General features: G+C 38.3%; 1 protein-coding gene across 1 annotated transcript in view; it reads right to left on the bottom strand.

Moving 5' to 3' along the window:
* Nucleotides 1-844: 844 nt before the first annotated feature.
* APAF1 (apoptotic peptidase activating factor 1) overlaps nucleotides 845-22,176 on the bottom strand; it is a 54,759-nt gene continuing 33,427 nt past the window's right edge. Inside the window, exons 19-27 of the mRNA XM_054696839.1 lie at nucleotides 19,406-19,531; nucleotides 17,660-17,779; nucleotides 14,524-14,640; nucleotides 13,326-13,451; nucleotides 11,178-11,297; nucleotides 10,741-10,866; nucleotides 9,644-9,769; nucleotides 6,082-6,228; nucleotides 845-3,047 (exon numbers count right to left, since the gene is read on the bottom strand). Of these exons, the coding sequence (XP_054552814.1) occupies nucleotides 2,901-3,047; nucleotides 6,082-6,228; nucleotides 9,644-9,769; nucleotides 10,741-10,866; nucleotides 11,178-11,297; nucleotides 13,326-13,451; nucleotides 14,524-14,640; nucleotides 17,660-17,779; nucleotides 19,406-19,531 (1,155 nt within the window). The 3' untranslated portion in view covers nucleotides 845-2,900. The remainder of the gene's footprint in view (nucleotides 3,048-6,081; nucleotides 6,229-9,643; nucleotides 9,770-10,740; nucleotides 10,867-11,177; nucleotides 11,298-13,325; nucleotides 13,452-14,523; nucleotides 14,641-17,659; nucleotides 17,780-19,405; nucleotides 19,532-22,176) is intronic.

Raw genomic sequence — 22,176 nt, forward strand, 5'->3', positions numbered from 1 at the left:
TCCACAAAACTCCATCATCCCACCCACCCCCACCATTTTCAATTGACAGTCACTTGGTTCCCACTGCAAGCGTGAGCAAATTTAAGCTCAAATCAGATTGTTTCACAGCTCAAATTCCTCCAGTGGCTCCTATCTCAGAGTAAAAGTTCTTACGGTCTTCAAGGGCCTCCAGTGTGCCCGTGTCTCCGATCACACTCCCCTCACTTGGGCTTCTCAGCCACACCAGCCCCTGGCCAGCACAGGAATGTCCCTCCTTCAAGTCTCTGCACCTGCTGGACTCTAGCCTGGAAATGCTCTGTCAATCTCTGCTGTGTGGCTCGTTCCCCTGCTTTCAGATCTGTGCCCGTGTGCCACCAGGGAGGCCCTCAAGTGTCTCCTTTTCAACCAGCAGCAGCATTTAACTCTGTAACCCCTTCCCCTGTACACACACAAGCCAACTCGTACTGGGAGATTTTACTGACATTTTCTCTGCCTCTCCTTAGCCCACAATTGAGGCTGGCAAGGACTTTGTTTTGCTCAATGCTGCTCCCAACACCTTGAACAATGTCAAGCTGGGTTAGATCTCCACAAGTATCTACTGAATGAATGAAAAAAGTGAGTAGAGAAGTGACTCTTCTCCATGCAGCCACACTGGGCAGCAATCAGCCAAGGCAGAACATTCTGATGCAATCTGCACATAACTAATAAAGCGTCGATGGGCTTTAGTTTGAAGAATCACATTTGTTTTCTCATTGAGAGATAAAGGACAAACAAGGAAGCTGAAACAACCCAAAAATGCTTCTCAGAAATATTTTAGGAATTTTATTTTCATAAAATTTTTAAAATTCATGTCTTTAAAATGAATACTAACATCAAAAAAATCCTATAAATTGTATCATAAATATGAAACCCATCATTTCAAAACACAAGACACACACGAAGTAAAAAAAAAACTTTATGTATACAAAAAGCAATTTAATTTCCAATTCAGAAAAAAAAAATTAGCAGAGAAGAAAAATGTTGGTCTGCAAACACAGAACAACAGCCACAGACCATGCACCTCCATCACACTAGGCGTCTCTTCTTTCCTCGCGTTACCTCGTCTGTCTTTCCTAGTTTTCTTTTTAATTAACTTTTAAGACAGGGGCCAGTCAAAGTTTTGAAGAAGCTGACATTTGTTGTTATACTTTAACAGCCAAGTGACTTTTAATTCCAAAGTTAATACTTTATATTCTGAACTAGAGATGATATGAGCTTTTAACTAGAGATGATATGAGCTTTTAACTATTGTATGCAATCAATTTATGATTTAAATACTCTAAGCAGTAAATACATACAGAAACGTCTTTTCATAAAATTAAGATTTTCACATCATGTTTGCTTAAATGACGGTAAGTCTGTAAACTAGTTCTTCAACCCACCATTAAAAAACGAAACGACCTCTTCAACAATGTAGAAGATTTTATTCACTCTAATTAAGGTCCCCTCAAATGCTAAGTAGGAACAGCTAATCTAAAATATACCTGGGAGGGCCAGTTTCCCGCACCCATCCCTCCGCTCCTAACATGCACCGCCAACAGCAGAAACTGGCTCACTGCTCATCTACTGTTAACACCACTACTAACTGATTTAGTTCTTGTTGCAGAAACAAAAACTTTTGTAAAATTTAAAATATAGACCACATCTATTATTAAATTTATCACCATTTCCCTGAATGCATTTCAAGGAAACCATTTAGATTTAAATTTCAATTAAAGTTCCTAATCAGGAGGTCAAAAAAGTTATTAACGCTGATGTGCTATTTCCCTGTCAGAACTATCTTTCTTGATTAACCTTAGAGGGAGGAAGGGAGGGGAAAAAAGGAGGAAGAAGAGGAGAAAAGATGGGGAAAGGGGCAGACAGCAAGGTTGCTTGGAAGGTTAAAAATAACATTTCTAGAGTCCTGACCAAGTTGCTGGAATCGCATTGAAAAACCAGAGAGAATTATCTTGAACTTTACTAAGAGAAAAACACTGTTGACGATGCCATTTATCTAAAAATAATAGGGATTAGAAGAAATTATTTTTCACTATTTTAGATTTCTTAGCAAACTTTTATTGTTAAAATGTATGATTAACCATGATTATATGCGCCTCCCCAATTATTCTGATTTTCCAACATTAAACTGGTGAGCAACTGCTTAAAAAAAACAAACAAGGACTCAAGAAGGTCAAGTTCAATCAAGTAAGAGGTCTGGTGGTTTAAAAAAAAAAAGAGCAAGCAGGTCAGCACTCCACTCGGACACGAGCACCTGGAGCCCAGCGCTGGCCCGGGCTGCCGTCGCCAGGAAGGAAAAGGCAGACAATCCTCTTTCCCACACACGTAACTGTGCGTCACAGAAAGAACTTTTAAGATCCAAAATTCACTTATTGAGTGAATTAAAGGAAATGATGCAAAATGTGTGCAGAGTCACAATATTTTTAAAGCAAGTTTAAGGGGTGCAAATAAGCTCCAAGCTCATATTGGAGAGAACCATATCCCCTCGGGGTAAGTGTGGTTCAGAATGCAGGCCATCACAGCTTGAGGCACAGCCTGCATAATGAAAGTATTAAAATACAGTTTCCTTCAAATTAATTATGTCAACCAATTTGAATGCATCAAGAGAGAACTTTACCAACAGTACAACAAGGTACATATTTACATTTTCATTTGCATCTTAAGGACAAACTGTTAACAATAATGATGATTATGAAAAACAAGATTAAAAGGTATGTTCATTTGGGGAAAAGCTACATTAAAATATTATTCATCCAACCACAAACACTTTCATAATGCAATACTGCAAAATAATTCACAGCTTTATAAAGAGTTGAAATACAGTTTCATTAGAATTCTTTTTCAATTCAAAATCAAATGTTCAGCCTATATTAATGCTTAATATTTTACTCTAAAATCTGTAAGATATATAAAATACCCAGATTATCAACAGTCACACATGTTTTGAAGTCGGGGGACACGTGTATTTTCTTAAGGTTGGTTCCGTTTGTGTAGAAGGTCTGCGAGGACTCCCCAGTGACAACATTCCACCACTGTTCAGAGAAAAACAAATTTCTCATTAGACTGGTGATATACCGCGTGGCAATTTATAGCGCCAGCCAAATCCTTTTCCTACCACGTCCCCCTCCCAAACAACAGGAGAGAAGTCTGAGGTTTAGTGCTGAAGCCCCCCTCAGGCGTCCCTGATGAACCTGGAAAGAGGCTCTCTGCTACCCCACCCTTAGTCCTCGGCAGGCAGGCAGGAAAATCGAGCCTTGCTGAGAGCTGTGAGTACAAGTGACACCAAGTTCACTGTGGCCCTGGCTGGACAGGTCCACCACAGCCAGAAGAACAGCCCTCCCTTCCCTCACAACCCCCCTCTGAAGACAGACTGCTCGGTGGCGGACACCAAGACTAGTCAGAACATGGGCCATGGGATACAATGTTTTCTCTACTGAATCTTTCCTCTCATCAAGACTGACTCAGTAGCCCATGACCAAGTTTCTTCATAAAATAATCTATCTTTCATTTGCCAAATAAATGTTAAACATCTCAAATATAGTATGTGTTCTGGCCAAGGCCTTCCCTTCTCCTCCCAATCACTGAATTCGCTAAGATTATGACAATATTTACATAGCTGACCCCTCTACCTCACAGCTGACGTGAGGTAAAAGAGATGATACACATCAACACCTCCTGAAAAACCCTCAAGTTCACCAAGATTCCAAGCATCACAAATACAGCAGTGGGGTTTTTGCATCCATGGCAGTGCCCTGCGTCCTGCACCTGACTGGGTCAGCTATTCATGCTGACGATCAGTAACAGTAACTGGTAAAAGTATTACCTGTGGGCTTCAGTTAACCTCATGATGACATGTTTACTTGAGGTACTAACTTAAAAATTTCCAAAGCTCACAATTTTGCTTTGAAAACTAGAAGGCAATTAAGATTGCAGAGGACACATTCCACCGAGCTGAGAGTGCTCTAGTTTTCAGCTGCTAGGGGCCAGTGGAAGAGGGAGTGAGGTCCTCAGACATCACCTAGTCCAAACACCTCATCTTACAAATAAGGAAACCAGGACTCTGAGAGGAAAAAGGCCTTGTTACCCGTCCACCATGACACCGGTAGCAGGTGGCGAGGTGAACAGTTTCTGACCTCCAAATCTAGTGCTCCCACCACTTTCCCTCTAGTAGAATGGGTCACTACTTGGAAACACTACACCTGGGCATGGTTTGAGTATGGAAATAACAACAGTGATACTAAAAGATAATAGCAGCCAATACAGAGGATTGGGGGTGGGGGGCAGTGAAATTATTTTCTATGATAATACAATGGTGGATTGTATCATTTCATATCCATTTCTCAAACTCACAGAATGAACACCAAAAGTGAGCCCTTGTGTAAAAGAAGGAGTCTGGATGACGATGGTGATGATATGCATGAAAGAACATTCATCAGCTGGAACAGTCGTAACACTGATAGGGATATGGAGAGAGGGAAGGATGCATTTGTGGAGGCAGGAAGTATGTGGAAACTGTACTTCCTGCTCAGTTTTGCTGTGAATCTACACCGTGCTAATAACCTGAGTTAGGAAAAAGCCTAGAAGGTAACATTTCTGCAGGGCACACTATGTGTCACTCTGTGTAAGAGCTTTATAGGTATTTATGCCTTTAGCCCTCTCAACCTTCTGCGGTAAATATTGTGCCCATTTTACAGATGAAAACATCAAAGCACAGGGACCAAATAGTCATCATAAAGCCACCGTGTGGCAGAGCCAGACTAATTTCAGGCAGCCAGCCCTGAGCCCTTCTCCTGGCTGCTGCACTTGGCTGCAGCTGACGGCAAATCTGAACATACCTCCATAAATACTATATTCAACTCTGCCTTTCCCTCATAAATATGGATTAATGTGGACTTCTTGTCATTCTAACAGTATCTGCTCTGTGGTATAACACAAGTACAGCTAAATGGTATCATTTATTAACTTATAAATAGGAATAATTTTCAAAGTTAAGAGCTTTTTTAGCTACTGCATAACTACTTTATCTTACTGACATTTAATTTATACAGCTTAGATTCTAAAGTAAACAGTCTCAAAGGCTTATTTTCTTGGACACTAACAGCAGCTGTTCCTCTTTACTTTTAATTTACTCTGCACTTTTGTATGGTCTCATTAACATGCAGGGAAGACACGGGCTGGGCTACATCGTACTCAGCTCACCGTGCAAGTAATCAAACCCGAGGGGGAGGCACATGATGGTCACTGAGATATACAGACTGAGCATATAGACTATAGGTTCTTCCACCCTTAAGACATAACTGCTACACTGCAGACATCTATTCTGCTGCTTTATTTCAAGGTTCTCTAAGAACCCTGGAAACCTGGTCATTGATCTTTAACAGTGTCATGTAAGCCAGACTCAGGATTATGTGACTGCCTTCTATGGGACCCAGAGCATCAAAAGACAAGGTCTCTAAGAAGGTTGGTGTCAAAGCTGAGCAGTTGTTTTACAACAGCTAATATAGCTCAAGGCTCTCAGTTTCTAACAATAAGACAGTAGTGTCCCTCCTTTAAGCCTCATCCTCAGAGCAGTCACCTTTACACTGAAAGAAGACAACTGGTGTTCATCTCAGATTCCCCTTAATAACTCAAATTAAAGGTGTACCCCCAAAGGTACCGGTAGCACAATCTTTTATAGATAGCATTGTATTTTCAATGCAAACGTGTAATACATGTCCTCTCATGAAGCTAAAAACTACCCTCTAGTTATCTTTTTATATGCTTTCAACCAAAATAGTTATTAGTGAAGTGAAAAGTAAAGAGAAAACACCCTACTTGCCAGTGACTCTGACCATCTAGGACTTTGTATCGGCCGTATAATAGCTGTGGACTGAGTAGATTCCTAACACTGTCATCAAAACGTCCAAGAGGAAAGCAGTCTTGCAGATCTCAGCATTATCACAAAATGGAGATAATGGCGACTGCCCTCCACTCTGTGAGTTGTAAGAAGTCCAACTGAGGAAGTGAAAATAGCTTAGAAAATGGAATATAAGCTGTTTTCTTTCACGGTCTTTGAGGAGCTCTTACCTTAAGATAGCCTCCAGCAGAAACAAGCATTTTGTTATCTGGAGAAAAGCGAAGGTCGGTCACCCAGCCTCCATGGGTAGCAGCTGCTCCTTCTACTGAACTCGGAGCACACAAATGAAGAAGCTCACCATTTGAGACATTCCATATCTACATAAACATGATATGCAATTCATTAACAGGGTTATCCAGAAGTTAAAAAATGTATATATATATATAAAACCACCTGGAACATATCTGGAAATCTTTCTTAAAACATAAATACTACCTCAGTGATACCTTAGAAAGAAATCTTTTTAGACTGTCTTCTCTCCTGTTCAACTCTTAAAAAGCACCATTAAAAACACATTACTCAGGGCCTCCCCGGTGGCGCAGTAGTTGAGCGCTGGGCTGGGAAGCTGCCCGCAGCCTCTGCAGCGCCGGTTCAATCCTTGGCCGCCAGCAAGGGTCCCACATGGCGCCCAGACCTCTCCTGCCGAGCCCGCTGCTCCCCTCAGCAGTGTACTTTGTCAATCTGCCTGCTCTGCTCCCTGCTCTGGCTCTGGTGAATTCTCTCACCCTCCCATGCTTCTGACTGTACCCAGTGCTTAAATAAATAAATAAATCTTAAAAAAAAAAAAAAAACACTTTACTCAGAGAGAGTATCATTCACTAGACTACAAAAAAATAGTGACTGATTAAATACTGTGACTCTTCTCATTTAATAAAAAAACTAAGATTATCACCATTTTACAACCCGTAAAAAAATAATTAATCTTGGCAATAGCCACTAAGAACACACACACAAAAAAACAATTCAAACATGTACTTTCAGATGTAAATAAATGCCGCAGCACTCTATAACAAATAGTAGAGAGAGAGAGAAACATGTTAAGAGACAGTACAGGCTGCACAAGACAAGCAAAATCAGACTGTAGAGGTGTCCACAAGACAAACACAGCCAACCAGAAGGAAAAAGGAGAAAATGGGAGAAGTTTCTTAAGAGACACATCAGTCTACTAAGTTCTTACCTTTTTAGAGATACACATTTAAGTATTTACAAATTAAACGCTATGATATCTAGTGACTTATCTATCTACAGGATGTGACATATCTGTGATAGATGTGTGACATATGTGATAGATATGTGACATATCTGTCTACATGATATCTACTGATTTCCAAAATAACCTGGGAGGGAGAAAATAAACAAAATTGACCATGTACTGATAAATGTTAAAGCTGGGTGATGAATATATCAGAGTCTATATATTCTCTACTTCTGATTATGTCTGAAAATTTCCAGATTTTAGAAAAAATTACAGAAGTAAAAATAATAGTAAAAACAAAAAGAATAATACAAGAAGCAAGAAATAAATTTTTTTTAAAGAAATAAATTTAAAAAGGGCTAACAAACTACCTCAAACAACACAAGGAATTCAAGATACAGAACCAATCTAAAGGTCCATCAGTGCATGAATAAAGAAAATGCGGTGTATATACAGGATGAATTTACTATTTCACCATAAAAAAGAAGGAAATGTTGCCATTTGTGAGAACATGGATGAACTCGGTATTATGCTGAATGAAGTAAGTCAGACAAAGAAAGCCAATGTCATATGACCTCATTTATATGTGGACTCTAAAAAGTTCAAATACACAAACATAACACCAAGCTCACAGGTACAGAGAACAGGCTGGTGGTTGTCAGAGATGAGGGTGCAGGTGGGGGAAATGAGGAAAGGTAGCCAGAAGGTACAAACTCCAGTTATAAAATGAATCATAGAGATGTAATATACAGTATGGGTCTAGAGTTGATACTGTACTACTTATCTGAAAGTTGCTAAGAGAGCAGATCTATGAAATTCTCATTACCAGGGAAAAACATGTAGTAAATACGGATGGTGATGGGTGTTAACTGGACTTACTGTGGTCATTTGACAATATATACAAATATTAAATCATTACATCATATATCTAAAACTAAAACTAATGTATTAATATATGTCAGTTATATCTCAGTAAGGAAAAAATTCTAGTCCAGGAGCTACCACTAAGAATGTTGACCAAAAAAAAAAAAAAAAAAAGTTGACAGATGATATTCAAATACCAAAAGTAAATCCCTGTAAGTTCTAAGTATATCTATGTATATGTGTTTACATTTTCATTCTATAAGGTTCTAAATAAATATATATACAGACACACATATACTCTAAAATTATTTTACTAGGCTCTTATAAGTAAATCAATCACAAATGACAACATTTCCATTTATTTCCAGGAACATAATATATAAGCAGTAATCTAATTTTTCAAAGAAATGAACATCAGAAATAAGAAGAAACATAGGTATAAATAGCAAAAGAAAATAATCAAAATCATCATTTGCAAATATCTCCCAAGAAAATCCAAGAGAACCAAATGGAAAAAATCATTAGAAAGAATTCCAGATATAAGATAGCTACAGGTAAAAAAAAAAAAAAAAAAAAAAAAAAAAGATAGCTACAGGTATATAAGATATATATATATATATTCTTATATCTGCTTATCTGGTTGTCATATACATGTGATAGCTATACATGTAACACAGATACAATTCATATATTCTATCTAATGTGTGCATACATATGTGTGTACATATATGTGTCTGTGTGTGTGTACCTGCATTCTAAATAATCAAATGGAAAACCAAAAAATTTTAAGAGCAATATTTTCCTTCAGGGGCTTCTGAAAAACAAAACACTGCCCCACAAACAGTAAAGTAACCCTTTCATCCAAAGATGAGAACTCAGAACAAAATGAATGTTCCTACCACAGCCCGCCTCGCTGACAAGGCATTTATGAGAATGGAATAGAGAAAGATGGTTACTTAGTGCTCATGAACAAGAACCTTAATTTTCCTGGAAAGCCTATCTGATAATGCCTCTATTCTTGGAAACCATTCTTCTTCATGATACACCTATTCCTTTAAAATCCTCCTTTGTAAAAAAAAAAAATAATAATAATAATAATAATAATAATAAAAACAATACTCTCAAGTACAAGGGTTACCAAATAGCAGCCATCCTCAATGTCCAGGCATTTTCCATCAACTGTCCAAACCTTCCAACAGAACCATAGGCAGACAGTCCCACAAGGACTGCAATGGGCCACACTGTAAATGTTGACTCTACTGGATATAGTGCTATAGATATCTTTTCTCTCAGTGCTGAAAACAGCAGAATATGCAATTCATCTATAATCTAGATAACAAAATTATTTCCCTCAAAATTCTGCCACTAAAATCAACCTTGGTTCCAGTCCAAGAATTGAGATGAATCACTCTCAAGCTAATAGCAGAAAGCCAACTGCAAATAACGAGGGCATCTGCCTCCTTACATATATAAGAAACGCTTCCCTCTAACTCTAAAATGGTTCCTTCTCTGCAGTGGAGTGCAGCTGTGAACACAAGCAGCAAAACGAAGAAACCCTCCAACCAGGACCCCAGACCTATGCATCCCTGTCACAGTAACAAAAGCCCCCATGAGGGGCAGAGCGCCAGCCCCAGTTAGGTGAAGGCAGGGCTCTCACATCAGCTACACCCTACCCTGATTTCTCCATTGTCGTCTCCGGTCGCCAGCAGGGTGCTGTCTGCAGAGAAGACAGAGCAGCGCACACAGCCTTTGTGGTCCGTCAATTCATGAAGAAGGGAAAAGGGTTCAAACTTCCAAATCTGAAAGGCAATGAAGACTGTTTAGGAATAGTTACTACACTTGAAATAAGCATTTGCAAATCCTGCTTCAGAATTACCAGAAATTCAATCACATGGCCAGTCCAACATTTAATAGTTCATAAACTTTCATGAGAAGCCCAAGTTCCAACTTTCAACCACATTCATTTTTCTGAGTGATTTTAAAAAAGTAGGTTTTGTAAAGTCAAAGTTAACAGCATGTACAAAAGAATGGAAGGAGAAGCCACCTGGCACAGATGCAACAGTCCAGCAGGAAAGGGTGGTGCTAGACGAAGGTGTTTGCCTTTAAACTGTCAGGTAAGAGAAGTGTTTCAGGAGGGGACTCGGGCAACAACAGGGAAGAAAAATGGGAGGAGGTGCAGACACTGGCAGGTCCACCAGTGAAGAAAAAGGGAGAGACTGGCCTTAGGGATGGGGACAAGGAGGCAAAAAGGGGACCCAAGACACACTGAGCAGTCATCAACGGGGCATGAAAGACAGGATAGCAAGGCCTGTAGTTTGGAAAGATGAACAGATAATGATGCCACCAATATCGTTAGAGAAAAAAGAAGAAAATGGGGTATTCAATATCCCCCAACCAAGAAGCATCATTTTACTGGAATGTGATTTTCGGAAGTGTCAACTGATATCAATTACATAAAAATTTACTGTGGGTATGCAATTAAATGTAAATCTCTTTCAATTTTTTCCTTCCTGCCTACAATACAGTACAGATTACAACTGATTAGTAATAGACAAAGCAACCAGTAAGGGAGAAATAAAATTCCTCAATGTAATTTATTTACTGTACCTGACAACAACTAAACGCCAGCAGACAGCTTCCAAACACTCACAAAATATGAGACAGATAAGTAGACAGAAACTGCATTATTCTGTTTTATACATTATCTGGACTCATGACGTGCAACGAATGCCAAAGTGTGACTCATGCACATTTCAAATGACCCACCGACCTTTGCCGTCTTGTCAGTGGAGGTAGATGAAAATTTGGTAACATCGGGAGAAATATCACAAGAAAGTACTGTATCCTGGTGACAGGGAAAGTCTTTTTCTATTCTTCCAGAAATAATATTCCATACCTTCAAAGAAAAATTCAGAAGTTGATCATTTTAACATTTTGTATGATTGAGCACAATCAGCTAGAAGACAGAGCTATAAAACAGGAGCTTTAGCACGTCGGTTCTTCTGACCTCTGTAAGTACCCTTTAGTGCAAATGCTCATAAACACACAGCAGAGGTAGGTGACTGCAGTTAACAGAAAACAGGTATGAGAAAATAGAAATTTTAACAATTCAGGTAGTAACTTAACATCCATCTGCTTTGGCCTTCATGAAACAATCAGTGCAGTATTAGAATCCTTTTTATAAAAGAAGCCAGTACTTCAAATTACCTTCACTGTTCCATCAAATGACCAAGAAAGCAGGCTTGAATTTTTCAGGAGCCTAAAGTCTTTCACTGCTTCCTGATGGGCTTGCAGAAAGATATAGTCCTCTGATTGCCAATTCCATACCTGAGTTTCAAAGAAATAAGTCTGTTACAACCCCTACAATAGCCCACTGGAGGGGTGGGGGAATGTGCGGTCACTTATCTTAAGTGTTTTACCCTCAATGACACAAAGAAGAGTACCAGGAAAGAACATGGTGTCCCCATTTTACAAACAGAGGAGAGAAAAGCAGGAGTTAATTAATTTGATTAGGGGCAAAATAAAAATACTTTTCCTCCTAAATAAAATTTGTTTTCTTCAGTTGCTTGGAGAGCAGTTAATTATACCAGAAGACAGAGAAGAGCCACAATATGCAAGTGAGCTCACCATCTGATTAAATTTTCGAGACAATTATCCCAATTACATATTCACAGATTTTTAAACTTTACAAGCGAGGCAAGTCTGTAGCTTGTAGCCACTAAAGCCACTGACTCCTGGCAGTTTTAAATTGGGCCATGGAATTTCTAAGCTTTAGAGATCTCAGTTATCCCCAAAGGCCACCTGGTGAGGGGGCCTCCCTGGTGGCACAAGGGATTAAGATGCAACTTATGAAGCTATCCACAGCCACTGCAGCACGAGTTCGATCCCCCCGCCAGGGAGCAACCCACATGGTGCAGCAGACCACTCCTGACTCGTCCGCTGCTCCCCTTAGCAGTGTATTTCAGTCAATCCACCTGTTCTGTTCCCCACTCTGTCTCTGGAGAATCCTCTCACCTCCCACAACTCTGGCCTCTACCCCAATTCTTGTATGTATAAATAAATAAATCTTAAAAAAAAAAATACCAAAGAGGGTAGTCATCTTTTAACACCAGGAATGAAAAGATAAAGAAAAAAATCAGGCACTGTCCCAGTATTCTGGGTCTAGTTTTTGGTAAAGGTTAAACAGCAGAAAAGTCTTTAAGGCTTTTGCTATCAGGATTAGGAAAAACTGTTTAAAAAAAAAAAAAAAAAAAAAGGACACCTCTACTCCTTCAAGCTCCACAAACAGCAGCCACCCTCTCTACCAAGTCTTGACTCTCAGAGCTTGGCATCTCTTAGTCTAGGAATGCTTTTCCCTGAAGAAGGATATCAGGGTATCCTTATCTAGAGAGTAACAAAAAAATCAAGTACTAACACTATAAACAAGTAACATGAGAGCATGAAGATAAATATCAAAAGAAACACCTAAAAGCTAAAAGTGGTTTTTCTGTAGAAAGAAACTGGGAGGCCTATTTCATACTAAGCCTGGTAATATTATTTGTACACTTAGGTACAAATAAATTTTAAAAGAACATGTAGTACAGGCCTAAAGTTTCTATAGCCACAATCCTTCATTAGGGTAGAGGATTTCATCCTGCTATTACACACCTTATTCTTAAAAGCAAAGAATTAAATTATTTTAATCAGATTTTACTATTGTAAAAAAAAAAACACATAAATATGGCAAAAAAGCACCTATTAATACAAAGCCCCGAATCAGGCAGAAGAGTTCAAATTATCCTTGATTTTCTAAATAAACAACCTTCCAGTAGATGGTTTTAAGTCAAATTGCCTGACTCATCCACAGAAAAATATTAAACATGAATAGGTTTCACCTAAGCCTAAATGAGAGATCTGAATGTATGTACAAAGTAGTATGATCTTTAAAAAATGCTTAAAATGGGGCCTCCCCGGTGGCGCAGCGGTTGAGAGCTGGGTTGCGAAGCTGCCCGCAGCCCCTGCAGCGCCAGTTTGATCCCTAGCTGCTCCCCGGCCACCGGTGGAGGGTTCCACATGGTGCGCTAGACCTCTCCTGCCGCCCGCTGCTCCCCTCAGCAGTGTACTTCGTCAGTCTGCCTGTTCTGTTCCCCGCTTTGGCTTTGGTGAATTCTCTCACCCTCCCGTGCTTCTGACTGTACTCAGTGCTTGTATAAATAAATAAATAAATCCTTTATAAAAAAAAAAAAAAGGGCAACAGGAACCAGCCCAAAATAGTTAAAAAAAAAAAAAGCTTAAAATGCATACCAGATTCGGGCCATAATCAGTGTTCCTTTGCTAGAGTCAACATTACATATGTTAGGAGTTCATCCCCCTCACCTGAATTACAGGATCATCCGCGCTGGAAATAAGAGTCTTCCCATCAGCCGTGAACTGCATGTGCCGTACGGTGCTCTTATGCCCAATTCTGGATGGAAAGGTTCTGTTGTTTAGGGGCTCTAAAATCTTCAAAGCAGAAAATTAATACAAAGACATTCAGCAACAGCTAAGCATTATTAGACCTTAAAGATATTAAATTGAAATAAGACTACAGAAGTGTATGGACTCTCCACCTCATAGTGCTTGCAGTTTAAATGAAGACAAATATGAATGGCACACACATACACATAACACACCAAAAAATACAACACTCACTGAATCACCAGATGGCAGCAGGAACCAGTGGTCCTCTGGGTGCTCAGCTACCAATGCATTAAACGAGTGGCAGTCTAGGCTCAGCCTCCAAAGGAAAATGACATTTAAGATGGTTGAGGAAGAAAAATGTCCTAGATGACAGACAGGCCAACTCTTCAGAGACAAGGAAAGACAAGGATGATGTGGGAGACAGGACATGGGAAAGAAGGGCTTGGGGGAGGGAGGGAGGGGGAGCCGAAGCATGAAAAGATGTAAGAGAGCTTACAACTAATATGCCTAGTGCAGAGATTAACAAAGAGGTAAGAAAACTCAAAAAATAACAACCATGCCTGAATGCCACATTCCTAAAGGGGCGGGCAGTACAGCATAGCAGATGAGCACAGAGGCCTAGGTTTGGATTCTAGCTTTGCCACTTATTTTATGAAAGATATGGAAAGAGGGAGTTTAGACATCTGTAAAACAGTAGTAATGATAGCAAGCATACAGAATGTTACAACAAATCAGTGAGAAGTCTGGTATAGTAAACAACTAATAAATGGTAGTTATTATTACTTGAAGAAACTAGGCTGAATCATATGAAATTACAATTTCACAGGCCACAAACAATCAAATATTGGTAACTTCATGTGACTTATATATATTATTTGTATTATTTGATAACCCTGAGGGAAATAAGAGAAATAAGTCTGAGAAACAATGGTAAGGCGGTCTGAAGATCATACATGCACCAGGATTGTAAGATTCCTTCCAGTCCGATGGAAGAATGACAAGCATATCATAGAAAGATTTATTTAGCATATAAGTCTACAATGACAGACATATAATGAATCCTAAATAAATAGCTATGTGGCACAGAATGACTCTGAAGATGAGAACTGAATACCTTAATGGCTCCTTCTTCATCTCCAAATGCAATATACTGCAGATGGGGGCTTAAGCAGCAGCAACTAACTTGAGCTTCAGTTAGATCATCAGTCTGACCTGTTTTTCCATTAATGAGCTAATGAAAAACAAGGCACAATCAGTTATTAACCTGTAAGAGCAGTTTGGGTTCTTTAGCACAGAAATTTCAATTGAAAAAATAAAACAGAAAATAACCAACAAGAGCTCCCAGGGGCGCAACAAAGCCCCATCCGAGTCTCAGAGCCACATTTAGCACCTCACGCTTTCTTTTCATTTCACTTCTGTGGCTCAAATACATTTTCATAAAATAAAACAAGCTTTAAAAGGTTTCAAAAGCAGCTGCTGTGCCTACCACCTGAGACACATTGGTATGATCTGCAATCCCACAGCTAGCTCCACACCCTGCTTTCCACTTCTTCCCAAAGCCCATTATAATAGGGCTATCATTTGCTAAAATACTTTTTTCTGATATTTTTCACGGGGGGGAGTGGTGACACAGCAATGAGACAGATATTAATGGTTTTATATTCTCTAACTCACTTTAAAAACAATGGAAGTTAAGAGTCTTTTCCCATTTCTTTTGCGAGGGAAGGGGTATGGGAGAAGTATCCATGGCCAAATGTGGGTGGATGGATTTGCAATATTTAAACAAAGATCACCAAGTTTCATAATCTGTAGCAAAGCTAATGATTATTTTTATAAATCCCACTAATAAAGATGCCTAACATTCAACTAAAACACATGACCTATGAAAATATTTCTCGAGTTTAAATTATCAGATACCCCTCGCTTACTATGTCACAACCTAAAAGCCTGGAATTATTTTCAACATGAAATACACAGTCAGGCACAAAGATTAGAGGGTCAACCAATCATAGGTAGCTGCTTCTTTATCATAGTTTACCCAGCATGTTCTGATCTAGTAGACATTCAAAATGAAAGGCTGAATATCTTCTTTCTCTCAAAAATCATTTCCATATTTTTTAAGTAGTGACTAAAAAAAGTTTTGTTCAGTTAAACTAAACTACTGTCAGTTTAACTATCCTTTAAACTCTCCCACAATAGTTGACATGGTATAAAATGATACTTTATAGTCAGATGAGTTGTTCTTTAAGTTTCACAGTTATGACAACTGTTAAAGAAAGGTTGCACACATTTAATAAAGGTGACAAAAGCAGGAAGACACTGAATTGGACAAGAAGAAAGCAGTGGATAACACCCCAGTGGAAGAATCATCCTGGTACAAATCAGTTATGAGCAATTCACATTCCTTACCCTGGAAATAAAGGGCATTAAGAGCACCTCATAACATACTAAAGACAGCAGTAAAACTTGCAAAGTACAAAACCAGTCATTTTTAAAGGTGTCTCACAGTTTGATTCTAAGCCCCACAGCAGACAAGAGAAACTACCACACCAATTTACTAACAGATACCCCATTCCTGAATCTGGATCCCACTTTGGCCCTATAACCAGCTCAGACTTTTGAAGATGAAAAGGACCTAATCCATGAATAAAGTAAGGCTTAGACAACTGATATAGTTTACTCACATTACAGAACTAGCTAATGATAAAGCTTGAACTTGAACTAGGGTCTCCTGAGTGAAAGTCACCACTCTTTCCACTGTAGCAAGTTGAGCCTTGAAGCTTTAGAACACGTTAAGCCGCCCTGCCCTCTGTCTCAAGCTCTTGTGATCTCTCATACCTTTTGTGGACATGTACCTATTTCTCGCCTCTTCTGTATTCCCTTTCTCTCTTCACTTTAGCTCTATGTCACTATCTCATCTCATTCTCTCAAACATGTTCTTGTTCCCTACTTTTCAATAACCCAGTCAAGAAGTATCAAATGCAAAGACAGCATAAGATCACATAATCTCTGCTAAAACCTTTCCCTAGAAGTTAGTAAGACCCTTCTGTAAAATCATCTGGAACAAAGATTAACGCAGGTCTTCATGCTAAAATGACAAACAGACTAGAAGAAAATTGTTGACAGGAGCATTACAGCTCAGTGTCCCTCCCAACCCAGTGTATTTCAAAGACTCCTCAGGGCAAAGGGGAAGCTTACATAAAAGCCACTTCATCTGTAGCTGCTACTCTTGCTACCTCTCTGTCAGGAGTCACTGTCACTAGCTCAACATGTTGACACCTTCTACAATGTTCCCTACTCAGCTGTTCTGCTTGGGCTGGCCAACCTGAGGGCAGTACCTTACATGTGACCTTTCATGAGGTGTTGCTTTCTCCTGCTGCCTCTACCTAGAATGCTACCTCTACTTCCAGGAGTTTTTCACCAATCCAACACCAACAACAAGTGCTCTGGAATTCCACACAGACATTATTCAGGTCAATACAGTGGTGCAATCCTGCTCTTGGAACACCAGTTCCAAGAAACTGGAAAACTACTTGGGAAACTACTCTGTTACCAACACTCAAATTACCACTCCAGCCACTGGACTTCTGAGGCTCCTTTCCTCTTCATCCAGTCAAAAACATGCCTTCCTCTCGTGTGTTCCACTCTTTGTTGGGGAAGGGAAAGAGTGATCTGAGTAGAGCTGTTTGGATCACAAGTGATAGTTCTTTCAACTTTACCTCATGACCCTTTCCTTCTTAGGGAACATAGTAAGCATTATTATTATTTTTTCTTTCAATAATTATTTCTTGAACAAATGCATGAGTAGCTCAATGATGCACAGGAATATTTCAGTATGTGAAGTCCAGCTCATTCTACCTCAGTTTCAATAGGTCAGATCCTTACCTCACGTAAGGTGACTTTTGTTCTTTCAAAGAACAAAATGTTTTCTCTGCTGCCACTGGTCTCTCACTCCCTGTGTACACCCCAACAGACATGTCTAAATCACTGTAGTGGGCAAGTTCAGGGTGGTCCTCATTGTGATCAGATGAAAACAGAAGAACGAGGGGACGGAAAGTTTCACCTTATTTAGTTCTAAATATTGTATATCTGAGCCTAAGCTCAAGACTTATGAATTTATTCAACTAATACCTACTGAACATCTGGTAGGTATCACACAATTATGCCCAACCCCAAGTCCAAAAACAGACAAGGAGAACTGTGAGTTCAATCAAACCAAATTCTCCAATTGTTTTCTGAAAAATACTTACTTGCAGATGTCTTATATTGTCAGCTGCAAGAACCATCACTTCATTTTCTTGAAACACAACATCTATTTCTTGCTTTAACACAGTAGCAGAGTTCTGACATACTTTCCTTGTCTCCCAGAGCTGATTAAGAGATCAAAAATACTAAAATAAGAAAGATGCATCTGTGAAATAATGTAAAGACAAGTCTTCGTCTTAAAGCAAGATACAAACCAATCTTCACACTGAAAATGCATATGATGCTAGAAATTTTTTCAGTTATTAAATTATAATTCGATAATAATAACTATTTGTTATTTACATGCTACAGTAAGAAGCAGTTAGTGTTAAGAATAATGGGTACTAGAACCAAAACACCTTTTATGAATTCTAGTTGCACCTAAAGTTATGACTTTGGCAAGATTATTTAACCTAGTGCTACTCAAAGATAAGAACCCTCTGTTGGTCTCCAATCTTCTGATACTGAGATCAGGAGCCAGAATGTAAATCAGCTACATCACTGAACAACACTATTAACAATATACTTAGTTATACAGATGATTTTTTTCAATAAGACTTCCCCAGTGAAGGAAGCAATGCACTGATTTACATTCTGGCTCAACCTTATTGAAATGGTGCTTTAAGTAGCACTGACTTAATCTTTCTGTTTCTGTAGCAGCAAAAAGAATTAACAAATTAATACATGTACAACACTTTATACAATGCCTGGCATACAATAAATACTAAATAAATTTTAACTAAAACTTGTACACAACACTATTGTTAGATGCTACAAGGACAAACCAGGCTCCGGGGCCTCAAAGTGATTATAATCTAAGGTGTGTGAATAAATCAGAGCAGAATATTGACAGTTTGGAGTAAATCAACTCTGTACTTAAATTTGAAGCAGATTTTATACATAAGAAAATGACATAGAGTTACATGAAAATTAAAGAAGACATTTTCCCGAATGGAGTACTAGGAAAGCCTTCACAGAAGGTTTACAGGGACTTATAAGATCATTAGAATTTCAAGAAGGAGAGACATAGGGATGTAGGTTATTCCAAACATAAGAAACCACATAAGCAAAAGTATAGAAGCAGGGAACTACAGGGTGTTTGGGAAAATGTGACCAGTCCAATATTGGTTACCTACAGGAATAAACTAGAAGACAGACTGGACCAGAATGAGGCTATGAAATGCTATAGAGAAATTTAATGGCAGACTTGGTGACATATTTCTTTTGGACGGCAAAAGAGTCATTATCTGTTTTAGAGCAAAAATGGCATGACTGCATTGTACAACAGGAAAATACCTTGCAAGCAGCATGCGGAAAACCAAGAAAGAAAAGATCTATGGCAGATACTGATACAAAAAAGGCAACAGGTAATAAGCATCTAAACTTGAAGTGGCAAAGTGGAAACACATGATAGAAAATGCAAAGGTAGAATCTATTAGAACTGGCAAGGAATTACATGTGGAAATTCAAGGTAGAGGAAAGAGTTAACATTCCTCTGATAAATCAAAGGTAATATATTTAAGTTAACCAAAATACAGTTTAGTCACTTGTCCGACCCATGGTACTATTCAATATGTACTATAGCAATGAGACTAATATAGTATTAACACATGTAATTAGCACGTTTGAAGGATAAATAATGAGTAGCTCTTGTTTTACTTCTCCCAATACTTTCCATCAAATTCTAAGTTTATAGGAGGTTTCACTTATCATGAGTAAATTTCTAAAATAAAAATCACAACATATCTCACCCTGATTGTCTGGTCATCAGAAGATGTCAAAAATGATGATCCATCAGGAGAAAACATCACACAATGAACCCAACTTAAATGTCCTCTGCAATCAGCTACTTTTAAACATGAGTCCACATTCCACAACTACAGAATAGACACAGCATAAAGGAAATGAAATTCATAAGCATTTTGAATATATGAATATTGAATACAGCAAAAACGATCCAACAGTTTCACTTCTGTGAATATAGCTCAAATACACTAGCAAAAATACAAAATGACTGTAGGGAAATTACTTATTACATCATTATCCTTAATACAAAAAAATTTAGAAACAACCCAAATGACCATCAGTAGGGAAGTATTAAATAAACTACATTAATCACGTAATAGAATACTATGCAGCCACAAAGAGAAATGAGTAAAGCTCCCTGAAAAAGACCAGTCTCTGGTATATACTGCTTACGAAAAGAAAGCAAAGAACACACACACACACATCTATTTCTTCAGAAGAGTATATATACATACACTATATTCTGTAATGGATGAAATATAAGTATGTGGATATATTGACAGATATTTGAAGGTATATACCACAGATATGAAATATATACATATATCTATTTATATATGCAAAAAGAAACACTGGAATGTTAAACCAAAAATAAAAGTGGTTACCTATGGGGGAGGGAGAAAAAAATGAGTGAGGGTTTTTGGTAGGAATGCAAATTGGTATAGCCATTATGGAAGGCGGTATGGAAATTCGTCAAAAAATTAAAAATAAAACAACCATAAGATCTAATTACTCCACTTCTGGGTATTTCTCCAAAGAAAACAGAAACACTAACAGAAAAAGATTTGCAAAACACTTGTTGCATCAGCAACAATGCACCCCCAGTTCACTGCAGGCTAATTCATGAAAGCTAAGTTATGGAAACAACCCACATGACCACTGATGGGTGAATGAAAAGACAATATGAGATATATATATAATACATTATTATTCAGTTGTGAAAAGGAAATCTTGTCATTTGCAACAACATGGATGGATCTTCAGAGCATCATGCTACATGAAGTCAGTCAGACAGAGAAAGACAAATACTATATACTCTCACTTATATGTGGAATCTAAAAACAAAACAAAACAAATCCTGTGTCACAGACACAGAGAACAAACTGGTGGTTGCCAGGGATAGGGTTGGCTGGGACAAGGGACAAGGGAGGGAGGTAGGGGAGAAAAGGGTACAAATTTTAAGTCATAAAATAAGTTGTAGGGATGTAATATATAGCTTGGTGACTGGGATTAGTGACACTATTACATACTTGAAGGTTGCTGAGAGATCTTAAAAGTTCTCAACTCAAGGCAAAAAATTATAATTATTATGGTGATAGTTAATTAGACTTATGATTGTTTTGTGATATGTACAAATATTGAATCATTATGTTGTACACTTGAAACTAATATGTGATATGTCAATTGAATCTCACTTAAGAAGAGTGGCAGGCAAGGGAAAGGGATGAAAGCAAGATTTTCTCTGAATCTAACTTATTGTAAAGCTTTGATTTGGAATGATGCTTAGGTTTTATCTATTTTTAAAAAAAAAACAATTAAAAAAGTGGGATTTATATAACCACCTTTCATATTCAAACTGTTTCCCACTGTCATCTAATCCTCATTTCAAATGATTGCAAAACCCTACAATAAATGAGTGTACTAATTGTACATGTACACATTTCTCTCATTATTCATGCTTATTACAAATCGCCAATGTCTGTCATCAGCCTGGCTATATTTTGTCCTGAGTTCTGCTGTAAATTACTCAAATATATTCCAATTTAATGAAGTACCATATGTGCCTGAGTTCCTCTCATTACACTGTGAATTACAGACCTACTTTATGATTTCAGAACTAATATGGACAAAACAAGTACCTCATCACATGCCCAGTGGTTTTCAATCAGTGAGTTCTATGGTTACAAAGTAATTGTATGAAATCTTCTCTGCCAATCTCTAGAGTCCAAGCTGGGACACACAGAGCTAAAGGCCACAAATGAAAGTGATTCCACAGCTAAAAAAATCTCCCTTGAAAACCCTTCCCTCTCATCCCTTCCTGTTCTCGTCCATCATTTCTCTGTCACGCAGTTTCTAAAACAGAGTCCCTGTATTTCAAGAAGAAAGACAATGTTTCCTGGAGCTTTCCAAGAATAGCAGAGGGGAGGGATTTTAGAAATGATGGGATAGGCTGAAAGAGGTCTTGCTCCTCCATGCCTAAAATTGCTTGCAAAGCCCAGAAAGGAGAAATTTCCCATCTATCCTGAGGATCTACAGAGAAGGTGCAATATCTCCTAGCACATCCAATCTTCTGATATGCACAAGCAGCACCCTAACTGAGAATGCTGAAATAAGCACAGAAAACTGAAGAAGTAACTGCAGCAGTCAAGATTCCTTCAAAAAAGCCTGTAAATCAAGTGACTTTTCCTATTTACCACATTAAGGCTCCTACCTATCTTCTTTCAAGATAACAAGGGGTTTCAAATTACTGGTGTTAAACAATCTAATCCATCTTTGGAGGAAAAATATCAAGGAATTTATTGCTCCTGTAAAAAAATTTAACACAACAAATCATTGAATGGGACTCTTCCAAAGTCAGCAAATAAATTCTATCAGGTACGTGCAAAATTACAAAGATATAAACAAGTAATTTATAAGAGTCATTTTATTCTTTAGTGCTTAGCAACGATGATCCAAAGTTAATCACTTCCAAATTCAACTTTCATCTTACTCTTCT

The sequence above is a fragment of the Talpa occidentalis genome, unplaced genomic scaffold, assembly GCF_014898055.3.
Source record: "Talpa occidentalis isolate TD23 unplaced genomic scaffold, MPIMG_talOcc4v2.1 talOcc4.16, whole genome shotgun sequence".
Classification (NCBI taxonomy): domain Eukaryota; kingdom Metazoa; phylum Chordata; class Mammalia; order Eulipotyphla; family Talpidae; genus Talpa; species Talpa occidentalis.